The 14,519-nt window shown below is 44.4% G+C and overlaps 2 protein-coding genes across 3 annotated transcripts in view; one reads left to right on the forward strand and one right to left on the reverse strand.

The window, feature by feature from the left end:
- LOC105279304 (synaptotagmin-10) overlaps positions 1-14,519 on the forward strand; it is a 29,621-nt gene that overhangs the window by 1,427 nt on the left and 13,675 nt on the right. The window lies entirely within an intron of this gene.
- Positions 1,513-3,104, reverse strand: LOC113562006. The gene has a single exon (XM_026969865.1). The coding sequence runs from the start codon at positions 2,858-2,860 to the stop codon at positions 2,567-2,569; it is 294 nt and encodes a 97-aa protein (XP_026825666.1). The 5' UTR covers positions 2,861-3,104; the 3' UTR covers positions 1,513-2,566.

The raw sequence follows: 14,519 nt of genomic DNA on the forward strand, positions 1-14,519 counted from the left end.
CATAGCTCCCGATTCCGAGCGATGACAGGATCGGAGCAGAAATTGGCAGGCAGGCAGAACAAGCGGGGCATTGTCTGTCGATCATTCGGCCAACAGGCAACGCCCGATCCAGATCTACTTTCGACGCGGATATTGTATTGTATTGTATTGATTAAAACCAGGTTACTGTTGATTGACCCAATTTCAGCCACAAGGCGTAAATCTCGCATCGATTAGGTCGCGCGCGAGTTCAAGCGCTAATGTAGGCACACTCGCGGGTTAATTAGCTCCGTGTGCACCCCTTAATTCCCCAGTTTACTTTCATATCTGGCACACTTTTGCATAATTCGTTTTTCTCGCTGCGACCGCTCGCTCGCTCGCTCGCTTACTTTGCACTCACGTGCCTCTCACGGACAGCATCGAGATAAAAAGCGTTTCCGCGTGTCCCGGAAGCTTGATAATAGCCAGGCAACGCAGCTTCGCGTCGCGTTACTGTGTCCTTGCGTAAAAAAAAGCTTCTATATTAATTTCAAGGTACGATACGCGCCGCGCATTACATTAATATTTAATTCGCATATTGCTGGCGCGAAAATATTATAGTAGCAACGGAAAAACGCGCCGAGGGAAGCATCAGGTTTGCGTGAAAAAAAGGCGGATCGACGCGGAATCCTCGCCCTTGGCCTCCTAATGTTATTCGACGGCTCGATACGAAACTCACGATCTCTCTCCTTGAAGAAGCTCGACTTAAGCATGCGCTTTCACATCGCAGACTCGGAAGTATCGGATTGATATGGAGATGGACCAGGGGGTTGGAAGCGCAAACGAGATTGAATCGTTTCGCAACCTGCGGTACGTTGTATCGCTTATAAGGAATATCAGTGTATTATCCGGCCGATTAAACCGCGCGGCGAGGCGCTCGCATATAATTTGCCTCGTAATAACATCGATTAATTAAGCGATGTTACTCTGAGCGGGAGCAAATTGTTGCGCCGCGCCGCTCGTGTGCAGTTATGACAATTGTAACGCGTGCGTGTGTCTTTAGCGACGAGTTATCATTTGGCCTTTATCGGGACAGCGTCACGGACCATCGCGATAGCCATTTGCGAGAATTCGTATGATTAAAAGCCACTTGCGTTAACCGCGTTGAATCGAGGCGTCCGTTTTGACCGCGTCGAGGCGAGGCGCAGCCCGGTGTTGCGATCGCGAGAAAGCGTATATATCTTCTACGCGTTAAATAATTAAACTACGAAGCGAGGCGGACAAACCGGTGCGTACGAAACCGGTCCCAAGGGTGGTGAACCGAAAATTAGACACGACTCGAGAAACTCACTCGCAGAAAATAAGTTTCGTCGATCACTACGATGACGTGTAATCGTTATATGATTGATCGCCCGATATAACTTTAATAAAACGTGATGTTTCACAGCGATATTATACTAACGCCATAACTTGAGCATGAAAGAAAAAGGAAAGGAAAAGGAATATATGGTAATCGTGCCAGACTATGGGAGAAATGGTAATCGATTTTTTTTCTTTTCCCTCTCCCAAGCAAGCCCAGCTTGAAATGATCGCGGCCTTGATGTCTACAAAAACCCATACGTACGTTGCGCCACACGTCTGATTTCCATAAAACGATCAATTTAGCGTTGCATTCTTGATATTTGCAGCGGCTTCTAATAGAAGTTGCGCGGCTTTGGAATCGCGAGTCTATCCTGGTCAAGGACTATAAACTTCGCTCTTCTTGTGGAGCTCTGCTCCTCTAAGAAGCTGTACCCGCGCTCGTGTAGGAATTATAGACGCTGCGAATAAAGAGTTCTTCTTAATTAAACTTTTCTTACGCACTTGCCCTCCTCGATGAAAGTTGGCTTGCGCTGACAGTGCTGCGAGCATCCAAGGATAAGAATTTCTATTTATTAAACCTTTTGTTTCTTCAGATGCTGTCGCACGTATAAAATCGTTAGAGAATCCCGTCTCAAGAGATATTATAGATCTAACGTGGGCGACGCTTCGAGCGTTCGGCTTGAAACGCCTGCTTATTGCACGCTACACAACCAAAGTGCTTAAGTCCGAGATCAGCATGAATTGAAGGCAACAAAATAGAACCAGTATGATATGACTCGACACAACACGAGTAGCAAGAAATTACTGACTTCCCTTGAGTATCGAATACGTAATATAACTTTGCAAAAAGGAAGATACGTAGCAAACTATTTAAATACATCACATTATATTTAGTCAACACTGCACGTGCTTAAAGAGACTCACGTTTGAACGAGTATCGAAATTATTGGGTTAAAAAAAAACAGCGTTCATGTAAAAAGAGTCGTCACAATTAAGTAACAAAGTTGTTGTGCGCATCAAACTGATATTTAACGTCAAGAAAAATTTATATCGGATATATTTTGCTTAAATAATTCGTGATCTTCGCAGCAAATAAATTACAATAACGAATATACGTAATGTCGATTGAACAAACGTCAAACTGGCGATTAATGCAACATCGCAAACGTTCGCAGCTTGCGCTTTTTATTTTCTAGTTATATCATATGTCGAAAGACTGCGCGTTTAGAACGGTTTGATGGACAGATTACGCTTCTCTCCCGAATTCATCGCTGATCCGCTCGGTGAAATTTGATTCCTCCCTTTCAAACTCATCGGTGCTTTCACAATCGGTGGTCTGCTCAGGAATCAATGTTGGCGTTCCGCGTTCATCCTTCGTTCCGTTTTCCTCTATTTCGTCCGCGGTGGATAATTCATCCCGCTTCTTCAGGAACTGCATTATGTCGCTATCTAATCCTGCTTCCGGAAGAACATCGCTTTGTTGCTGGCCGATAGCATCCAGAAGCATGCTCATTGTTTCCGTATAATCCGGTTCGAACATTTTTCCCTCGGGATTCTTTTTGAATAAATATTCGGCCTAGAACGAACGTACATCTTGCTCAGCGCGCGCAGTAATGCCCGATACAGCGCTTATGCGCGACCCGAATCTACGATCAATCTACGATTGTCGAATGACAATAGATGGAAATATCTTGAAACATCATTATTATCTGAAATGCCAGAATTTTCTATAAATTCGTATTACAAGTGAATTAATTTAATTGCATTTAATAAAAAAAAATAACTGACAGAGGAAGGAGCAACGTAATTAAATCGCGTAATAATATAATAATTGCAAATATCTTGGAGTAGCTGTTATAAATAACGGCAACTTCAAAATATTTTTAGCGATCTCATCTCGCGAGCTCAATGCACGCGCAGCTTTTCTCAATTATTATAATTGATTGGTCTCTATCAATTGATTCCTCCGCTTGCACATGGGAGCACGCGACTATTGTGCAGTGTGTATGGGGATCGACCTCGTAATCTATTTAGAAACGGATCGTGCACCATCCGATATCACGACCCGCTTTCGCTTTCAATGCTGCTTTCGTTCCGGCGCGCTTCGATTTCCGCGACAGTATTATTTTTACGATTATGCATGCGCAGAATGAGCCGCGCGTTGCTTACGGCGTCAATCTTCGCGCGATTATCGCGCAGGAGCGTTCGCCGTTGTTTTATTTATGCAAACCCGTGTTGGTTACAACAATGATCGGCACAACAATGTGCCTATTATAAACGCCGCTGCATAATATACCATAAATATCGCTCGATGTGAAACCGATCACGAAACAGCGAAAACGACGCACTTCGATCGCTGTAAAATGCAATTCTGCTTACGCAGTTCACGCGGTAAATCGTTATGTATTATTATTATATTTCCTCCGTAAATATGTATTGTTTCGTAATTGGATTGCTTTGTAATATTTGTGTGCGGAAGAACGCCAAATGTTACTCCTCCCGGCTCCAATGTCTTTCATTTTATTGTTTGCCGGACCATAATGCCCGGCAATTAATAACTAATAATAAAGATTTAATAACGGTCCTTTGCGCTGGTTTTGGCCCGCTAATGAATTATTACAAACGCAAATGTCAACCGGTTCTATGAGGTTTGCCGCTGTTAATAAATTAGGTACGATAGCTTACCGCGATGAACGTCATTTCCGTATTTTGCACGCGTGTGTCTATGTGCATTTGTGCACAATAGAATCACCATTTCCTGCCTCAATCCCGCAGAATACTTTAGCGAATGAGAATATCTAGTATCGCGATAGTATCATGCATGGGTGATCTAAATGTCACTTGAAAATAATCCGAGCAATGCGAATGGCGACGTGCAATAATTACTGACAGAAAGACCCATGTGCATGTTACGTCGATCTGAAATAATCGTTTATTCCGTATCACGTAAATTCGGAGTTTGCTTGTTTCTTCACGCACCTTCGATACGTTTTCTCGTCATTCACGTGCCGTCTAATACGCTCCATCGAATTTTCTGCGAAATCCGATTTTTATCCCTTCGTCGAAGCGACGCGTAATAACTTTTTAATGGACGTATCGACCGTCACCTCGTTACGATTAAGACAAGTATAAGCTCGCGTCTCGCAGGCAACGTTTTGTTACGTTGAGATTTACGTGAACGAAAACTGGAAAGCGCAGGATATACAAAGATATTCTTCCTTCCGTTTTCCATTTCTCCGTTTCACGCGGAAGCACTTGTCGGAAATATAAGTCATTTCGTAAGTCATGATGTAATCGTTATTTTAAAAATCGTTTCGCTAAACTTATCCATTGAGATGCGTATACGTGTATTAATACTCTGGCATTAATAGCAGTTACGTAACAATGAACGTTACGTTACATTTGTAATTTTAGAGCAGTCGTGACATCGCGCATTACGTCCCATCTCGTTATTAATTTACCTTTGTAACTTGGTCCAAAAGCGCGGCGCGCTCTTATGTAAGAGCATCTAAAGATACTGGCTTGTTGTTACGTTATCGCGTTCCATTATACCTCGCAATCTCGCTTACTCGCTCGTGTGTCTCGATGTTTCCCGAACGATGTTAGAATCCCGATTTCTTGTTCGCATTCCTCATAGGAACGATTACATTATTCGCGTTTGAGAGATGTCAGGACGCTTCTATCACGCGCGCACGCAAACGCAAACGTAGCAATTAAAAGGTTCAGAAAATTCCGCGAAGCTGCACAAAGTGTACCAGTCTAGGAATCAAACGCCAGTAATCGTTTGTATCTGCACGTACCATCTGAATGTTCATATTTCTTTCGCGATTAAACGCGAAGCGGCGAGTAGGAGTGCTTGTATCAATCGATTTTACGATGCACAACTCGACACGAAAATACACATGAAACGAACCGTAGAAATCACGGTAATTTGCACGACATTCGAAAGAAGCCGGATATTAAATATCACTGAAAAAGTCGGGATGATCAGCTAGCTACAGCACGTATTGTGTTAACGAAATGAGATCATATTTGGTGTCATATTATTGGCGAACTAGCCAATAGACATAGAGAATGATCATCTTTGTGAGACTGATATCGGCGCTATCTGAGTAATCGATCTGACGCGACGGTGAAACTTTTAGGTAGACAGCCGACATTTCCCACCAGCCAACACGCCAGTCAGCGGTTTCTCGATGGAAAAGGCATTACCGAGATAACTCTGTGGACTCGGAGTGCTTTAGTATGATAAGTCTCCACCGTCTTGTGAATTTGAAAATGAATTCGCGTGTGGTCGATAACGTTCCGAAGACTCTAGATGACAGGGGAGAGGCACGGGGCAAAGACTTTCCGAAAGCTCACTGTCAGGTTGTTGAGTGTCGCACAGAGGAGATATAATACAATTTTCGGCATCAAGCAAGATGCTCGGTAAACGTTTCGTCTCGTTAGGAAACGACAACTTCGCAGGAGATTCCTGAGGGTGCCTGCAAATTGTTTCTTCGCTTTGCTAGTATGACGTAGAGTCGCATCGAGTGACTGCATTTATCTGAATTGATTGCCTTTTAAATAACGAATGTTGAAGGGCACACATGTTGCTATAGTGGCATGAAATACCAATTTCACCAAACCCGTTGGGAAACGTTGACGGTAACGCGAATTTACCTTATCGACGTTATACTCTCTCCTTTTCTCTTTCCTTCTTCCTCTCTGTCACGATCTTCCTCTTCTCTCCCCGTCTTTTTCTTTCTCTACGTCTCTCACGTCTCACGTCTCACGTCTCACCCTGCCATTGATCTACCCACCCTGTGGCGCGCCCCGCCTATCCATTTGTAACTATCTCTCCTTCACACCAAATACTACCTATAGATTTTAATGAAAAAATCGCTATTTCAAAGGAAGCATTGTACTGAATCGTGAAAGCCGACGTGAATGTTATAAACATTCGCTGTAACTACCGTATTACCATCAAAGCTGGAACCTCGCCCACGTAAGCAATTAAAATAAAACGAAGGGGAAAAAAACGGAAAACAAAGATGAAAGCGATGAGATCCATTATCATATTTCGGAAAGAGGCTACAAAGCAGATTATGCAGGGATGTGAGATGACCGCGCGCCTGCTAAAACTACTTTAGCAATGCCACGTCAAAAGCACGTTGAAATTGAAACTATCGCGATGCGAGTATCGGAATATCCGGGCTAATGAAAGCTTCTACGTTTCAACAAAAATGCCATGAAAAATACACATAGGAGATTTCATCCGAAAAAGTTAACGCGAACACCGGCCAGAGCGAAATTTCATTACCGGCGCCGAAATTTGCGCAGCGATAGGCGATCTCGCAGTGGATCGATCCCGTGAATAACAGAACAAATTAAAACGGTTACTGAAGCCGATAGTGAAAAAAATTGCCTCTGCCCTTTGCGTTTCTCCATAATAGCGGACCGATCGGAACCGGCGGAGCTCGAAATCACGAAATTATAGATGGAAGGACCCGATATGGTCGGCGGAGAGCCAAGAGAACGGTCATGCTCCTATTCCTCTCGCGGTTCGATGCTCCGGAGTGGAACGGTGTCTAATCGGTGAGCAGCGACCTATCGATTTCCACGGGAACGGGACTCGCGAGGTGTGAAAGTTGTTCTCGCATTCGTGCACGTGAAATGCGCGCAGCCTTTCGCGGCCGGCGTTCGCCGGACTGTGCGTGTCTGCATGCCCGGGCGAAACACAGAATTTTCGGACGAGGTGCCTTCAACAGGTTCCGATGGAATTTTGTTTGCCGTTCGGGTCTAACGATCGCGCACTCGTGGAAGTTGCGGTCACCGTACATGCGAGGCCTAAATAAATTAAATTTTTTGGCACGTATGGCAATATTATTATATATAAGCAGGCGAGCGCTTTTACATGCGCGATAGTGAGTGCAAAGTGCGCGCGATCGCCAATTCGATCAAAGTGAATTATTGTCGCGATCATGTATTACATTATCAAGAAACATAACACATTATCGTTGGCGATCGCTGTCCGGAATTTCATTTATATTCACGCGCGGTTGCCTTAAATAAATCTCTACAGACGAGACGATTATTTCGCGCAAGATTTAATCACGCGGATGTTGCACGCACGAGCTACATGTTATTTTGCAACGGTGATTTGTTTAGATCCATCCGATCGCATTATAATTCGCACTCGCCCGTCTACGGCATTATACACGCATTATTCCAACGCTGTGTGTAACTTGAAACAGCAAAACACTACATTTAAAGCACACAATCTCGGGGAGCGGGAAATAACAGTCGCGACCGCGCGGTTTTAGATTTTCAGACGAGGCCAATTCAATGTGGATTTAACTTTGTCAATAAACTTTCTATAATATGCCGTGCCATAATGTTTCTCCGCTGTTATTTCACGGTGTGCATTGATCAGAGTCGCAATGTCGTGCGACCGCCAGCCACACGAAACTCGATAGACGGCGCGCGTTGCGAAACGAATGGTGAATCATCTCGGTTTACAACGCCGGTCGATATCTCTGCGTGCGGGAAAAGCTCATCGTCGCTTTTAATTTGCAGCGCCTTGCACAGCCGGACCATTATATATTAATTTTGACCTGTCTGACAGTGGCGGGGAATAATCACTAAATATCGCACGTCCCCCGGGCGCGCCAAACGAACTGTGAATTTAATCAAATTAAAAGCCGGTCACTTGTGACGTAATTGCCCTTTAAGCGGCTCCTTTAGCGGAAGAACGATCGTTTCCGAACCGAACATCGGTCCAGTGCGGCAGAATTATCGAAACGTGGCCGATTACGGTATACCATAATCCATTTGTTGCAGCGCGCTCGTGCGAGCCGCGGCCAAGCAGTTAATTCTATCCTGTCCCTACGCCGTTCGCCGTAGCTTTCGTCTTACACGATTTCCATTTTCGAGCTATTAGCACAGACGGAGCTGTTTAATTAGCGACACCCACGGATATGTTGCACGGATGTGTTAAAATTTTTTCAGACGGAACGGGTTGACGAATGAGCGAGCGCGATATGGTATTCCCACGCAACAGTAATAAAAACGTACGGCGATTATAAAATAAACAATTTAATAAATTAACTAACGAGAAAGTCCACTGGGTCATCCGGCCGTAGCCTCGCGACTTCTATCAGAGCCTCCGTCAACGTTGGCAAAACGTGCTTCGCGAGATAACGCTGCAACGGTTCCGCCAGAATGCTAAGTCTCTCCTCTTCTTCCTGCTTCAACTTCTCCATCAAGTTCGTCTGCAAAAGACAACGTAAAAGACTTTTCCTCATCAGCGATCCGCAAAGTTTCTCGCGGTAACCGACACCAGCAAGAAGCTTCGGTTAGTGTTCAATATTTGCTACGTTGACGTTCTCAAAAATCTATTTCCGGATCCTCGTGCATCCGTTCCAACCGAGCGTTTGCTATCGGCGAACCATTACGATTTGCTCGTATGAAAGGGATAACACCGTGCACGCGGCCGACCGTGATGGATACCGTGTTCGAACCCCCGGACAGCTCCAGCTCGCTAATGCATATACCGCAAGTGCGAGCAAAAACGTTTCACAGAGAAACATCAAACTCGATACGATTCATAGGTCTGAAGCGACTTCACGCCAGACGCGTGCAAAAAACAGATTAATATTGCAAACAGGCGCATCGATTCGTTTGCCTCGCTTAATCCTGCGGATCCGCTTATAAGACTTACTAATTCCACTGCGGGAGAAGTAATTTCCAGGCTTGGAAACTTCGCTCGAACGCCCGGAAATGCAGCGTGCGATTCATCGATTTACGGAGCGGGCGGAAATCGCGCCGGTGGAGATTTCGAAAAACGCGATGTTTACGCGCGATCGAAAGGCGGAATGCGCCCGCTCCCAGAATTATGCCTAGTTAAGCGGAACTTTGATAACCGTACACGCGATTACATCGGCAAATGCGGATCAAAGCGCGTCTGCGACGGACACGCATCTACGCAGCAACGGAGCCAGCAACGTGGGAAAACAAGCAGCACGCTAGCCGTCGTCATGCACTGGAATTTAACGATGATTCTAATAGTTATACTCTGTCTGTTATGTATTATTGTTGACGAAAGGTACGACTGGACAATTTAAATAATTACTACATTGGTCTGCTGCGATTGATAACTCGTTTACGTCGACGGAGTCGATATTAAAATATTGATGCGACCAATTTTGGTGGCTGACTGATTGAATGACCGTCTGTTTCGTATCGATCCAAATTATTATATAGAGTGGTAGAAACATACGTAGAGAGCGAGACATCTGCTAGAATAAACGTTAAATTTCCAGGTGGTTCCTAAATATCGAGAGAGAATGCATCGACAAACCCATTCCTTCATTTTCTCCTCGCGTTGTCTTTTACGCTCAAAAATTTCTCGCTCCTTCCACAATTTTTCCGCAGCTTCGGCGGCCTGCATTTCTGCTTCAGCGCGTTTCCGTGCCGCCTTTATTTCCTCGGCTGTTGGCCCTAATCGAAGAAAAATAAGTGTGCTGATGTCACGATCATAAAGAATAGTAACTTTGAATCAACGCAATTATGGTAATAACGATATAATTCAAAAAATGGTAAATTTTCTAAAAGCTTTCTTCATCCTTGTCGCTGTTATTACAAACCGTGAAGATCGCTGAAAATATTAGAAGTATTCTATCGCTGCAGCTGCCATGAGAGCCAATTTCTTCGATGTCGGTTAACGCTAATTGAACGTAATTAAATGTCTCCTCTGCAGAGATCGCGGATACGATTATGACAAAGAACAGTAATGCAAAGTAAAATTGAAGTTGTCCAACAGCGGAGTAATCGATCTTTCGTTAACGAGGTATACCGAGGCATATCGAAAATTAAGATTTCACTGTTTCCGGGAATCCGATGCGCTGTACAAGATTTCCATCTCACAATTCAACATTTCTACTGGGAAATAATCCCCTTTAATAAATCTCGCTGCCAGCGACGCTGTGAGACACTTATATTTTCGCCCTGATTTAGATAGAAAACACTGAACTGCGAAGGAACGGTGGGCGTAGAAGCAGAGGCAACACAGGATATGCACAACGAGATATTGGAAACTTCGAAGACATTGACACGCGTATCGTTACGGAATTACCGGGTAAAGTACGCTCGAGTGACGTGAAATTGCGGCCGGGCCGTATGAACTACCGTATCGCTTACCGTAATTCCTCGGCCTCCCGAGTTTTTCCAGGCATTGATAAATCGTGGGGAACATATCCGGACAGGTGTCAGTTTCCACGGAGACGACAAGTGGATGAATTTCCATTTCGTCGAATAATTGCAGCGGCGTGTTCTCATCCGCGTTCCTCTCCCTATGATATCAGAGCGTGATTGAGCGCATCGATCGCGCGATTCTCGCCGAACGCGTTGCAATATACACACAGCTCGTTCGTCCGACAAGAGTACAAAAAGTGCGGGCAATTAATTTATTTCGTCTGTATCGCGGCACGAGGAGAATAAGAAAGAGCACGTTCTTATTAACATGCATGACCCAGCGCGAGAGAAGCGCTCAGCCGAAAATCCCTTAATCAAATTAAAATCGAATAAATCCCGTTTCCTTCGGAGGCCGTATCTCGACGCAAACTTGACTCGGTCTCGCTACTTCCAACTTTCAACTGTCATACGCGTACTCGAAGCGTTAATCCGCGCTACTTGAACGTTTCATTTCAATCTCGTCGGAACGTTTAATCGGAAGCGTGATCGATCCTTATCTTCCTTCCAATCCCATTTGTACGCGCGAGCCGCGGATAACGCTTCGTTTGTCAAAACCATTACGGTATGAATATAAAAAATCATTCGGCGGTCACATTCAAATGACACGAAATTTTTCTCTTTTTTTTGGTGCACGCGATGAATACCTGTACTCTCTCAAGCGCCGCAGCATGTGCTCCTCCGTATAATGGGTATTTTGTACCTCCCTCTCTGGAAGGTTCATGGCCCGTTCTTTCAGAAACTCGTCGCTCGCTTCCAAAACTATTACCAATTCTGGCAGGATGTCGGCCTCGCCAGCTGCGGTATCCTCATCCCCGTACTCTTTCTCCTCTAAATTCTTGCTGTCGATCAGAAACAACTTTCTTGCCTGTTCGAGAGTCTTCGGATGCCCATCCATCACATATCCCTGATTCAAACAATCCTTCGACTTCAGCCGGCTCAGGAACACCCTTTAATGTTAATTGATATTTCCAATATTATCAAAAGAGCATGCTGTACTTTCTGCTAGGAATTGTATTCGTTAATTGTACGAATCGTTTGACATTCCAAAACAAAATTAATAAATTAATATTTATAAAATAATATAATCAGCATAAAAGATAAATTAAATTGCGATAAATGTTATGTTACATTATCGCGAGAATTATTGTACAGAATGCAATATTGAACGCAGCACGTTTCAAATAAGCGGCTTGACTACTTCTTCCGATACGGGCACTTTATTGCAACACGTTACGTTTAGGCTACAAAGCCTGTGAGCGGTGCGAGGTGCGAGGAGGCTTCTAACTTGCAGCCCATAATGAAATTTGTTCTACAGCGTTGGGTTTTGCGCCAGAACTTTGATATATATCGGTACATTGTATAACTTATCTGGCGAGAAAATAACGTTCACGGATGTTACACGTTTCGCGAGACGGAAAGCGGCCGAAGTTGCATCGCGGAGATACAGAAGAGATATTTTTCCGGAAATTTTCCTGGAAAAAATATGTATTATATCCGCGCACATTTGATGCTGAATAGTAGATGGAGGACGCGGGATTCGAATCTTTAGCGTCATTAGAACAGCGCCTCTAAATGAAATAACGTTTCCGACACGAATGAGATTGCGAAGCCAACTGCAAGGCAGAAAATGAAGCGACTAACGATGAAAGCAGTGTTTCCTAAATGCCGGATAACGTGCTCGCAACGAAATTCCGCCCACAGAGATGCATTTTGGCGCACGTGCGGCCAACAGCGGAAATATTTTTAATAACTATTTAATAAATATTTTTAATAACTTGTTCAGAACGGTGTCGTCGAGGTGGCCGTTATTTGCTGCCATATTGGCGCGGATCTCGTCGAGCTGCTCTCGCAAGCTGGCTACACTCGCGACGACCTCTCCTTCGTCCCGTTCCACCGCCTCTTCGTCTTGATCTGCCTTATCTTCGCCGCCATCCGCCGCTGTATCTTTGAGGTCATCAACTCGCCGTTCCTCCGCCAGCTCCGCGGCTTCGATGTCGTCAATCTTAGAATCGCGATCGCGAATTGCATCATTGACTGATCGCGCGTTAATTCATTTAATTATTCGCATCGTGATCGTGCATTTTTCTGCGTGAATAAATTATTACACGCTCACCAGTCTCTGAATTACGTTGGCGATCAATGTTTCCACATGAAGGTAATGAATCCCGTAGTGGTTCGCGAGGTAGCGCGCCACCCGAGTCTTGCCGGATGCTGGCGGACCAAGAACGACCATTTTCACTGGGCGCAGATTCCGCGCTGCCTTGTACTCCCTTATGATCGCATCCGTAACGTAGCGAAATGGCATGTCGTGGTACCAGCGTATGCGATCAACGATGTGCACGGGCTCGATTTTTAGATCTACAGTCATCTGATCGTACACCTGTTGCGAAACCTCCGGCAGCAGGAGAGCCTCTCCTTCTGATATACTTCTTATCTTGCCGGTAGTTAAACCTCGACTGATTCTCTGTATTCGAAAATATTAATCAAAAAGAAGAAAGAAAATTGTATTTGAGAATCGTATATTTATTTTTAATATTCCTCCACTTTATTCTGCAACGTTTTGCGCAATTCATGTATGCATATATACGCTTCGTCGAAAGGGCATGCGATAAAGACTGCTAGTAACATGCGTCTGCACATGCTGAAGCTCTCAATTATTACAATTCGCGCACGCGAAGGGATGCAAATTTTTTACCGTATGGAAAACGGACTCGTGAATTATGGAAAAGTACTGGTACCTACAATCTTTCGACGAGCTTGTTAAGGTCGACTCTAAATGCTCGATTCTGTCCTGCGTAAACCAGTTTACGCAAGTAGGACGAAGAACGTTTTAAAAACTGGTTTGCGCCAATAAAACGGAATACGAATCACCGAAGTCAACCCCTATCGCGAGTAACGCAGGTCAACGCGTTTATGTAGGAAGTTTTAACGGCGATAGCAGTTTTACAGTTGCTTCTTGCTTCTTTGTTGCAAATGTATATTCCGTCCTACATTCTCCCCCTCCCCACCCCGACATTGTTTCGCTACTTTTGAAAATCTTTCGTTTCGTAAAATGGCAACGAACGACATAGCCGGTATAGATATATTCTGGAAAGGCTCATAGCGATACCTCAACAATCGCATCTTGCGAGATCACTTCCTGCTCCACTGCCACGATATACCGCATTGGAGGCCAATTTTGTAGTACCGAAGATACAATTCTAAAAATGTTTTAAAATAATGAATAAAAAGAGTATTTTAATATCAACGATATGTGGTTGAAAATGCTACGTTCGATATAAAAAGTTAAGTTGAAACAATGAAACATTGTTGGTAGGCATAGGCCTGCTCGTAACGTAAAATCGTGCTGAGCAATTTCATCTTTGAGTATTAAGAAAACCGATAATATTGCAACTTTGCACACGCAAACGAGATAAATTTTCTTAAGTATCTCTCTTTCTTTTTTTTTATTTCCACTTACGCAGCCAAGTCACGAACGTGCAGGAGAGGTATCCTGTTACGTCCTTTGCCGAAGACCGGTAAGAACGGTGCATTTTGCCAGGCCATTTTGAAGAGGTAGTGCAGTGGGCCTTCCTCCTCACCGTACGTGATGCCACAGCAAATGACCAGGGTTCTTAATTTGCTCTGTAAATTAGCGATCTTCTTCACGGTCACGACTTCTCGCTCGCAGCGTATGTGCTCCTTATAATTTGTATGGGGCTTCCGTTTTCGGTAATCGGCTTCCGTGAATGGCAAATCTGAATCTGTTGGATCTAACGGTTTCGTGAGGGCCCACGTCATTAGAGTGGAGATCAGGATAAAATGTCGTGTTGGCTCTTCTCGTTCAAAGACTTTTGGCGATTTTTCCAGCGTATCTTGAAGCGCGCGGATGATACCTGGAAACCGACGGTGCTGTTCTTTTTAAGTCGATAGAGCGCTACGTGAGAGAGAGAGAGAGAGAGAGAGAGAGACGTTTATTTGCGCTC

The sequence above is a fragment of the Ooceraea biroi genome, chromosome 5 (genome assembly GCF_003672135.1).
Source record: "Ooceraea biroi isolate clonal line C1 chromosome 5, Obir_v5.4, whole genome shotgun sequence".
Classification (NCBI taxonomy): domain Eukaryota; kingdom Metazoa; phylum Arthropoda; class Insecta; order Hymenoptera; family Formicidae; genus Ooceraea; species Ooceraea biroi.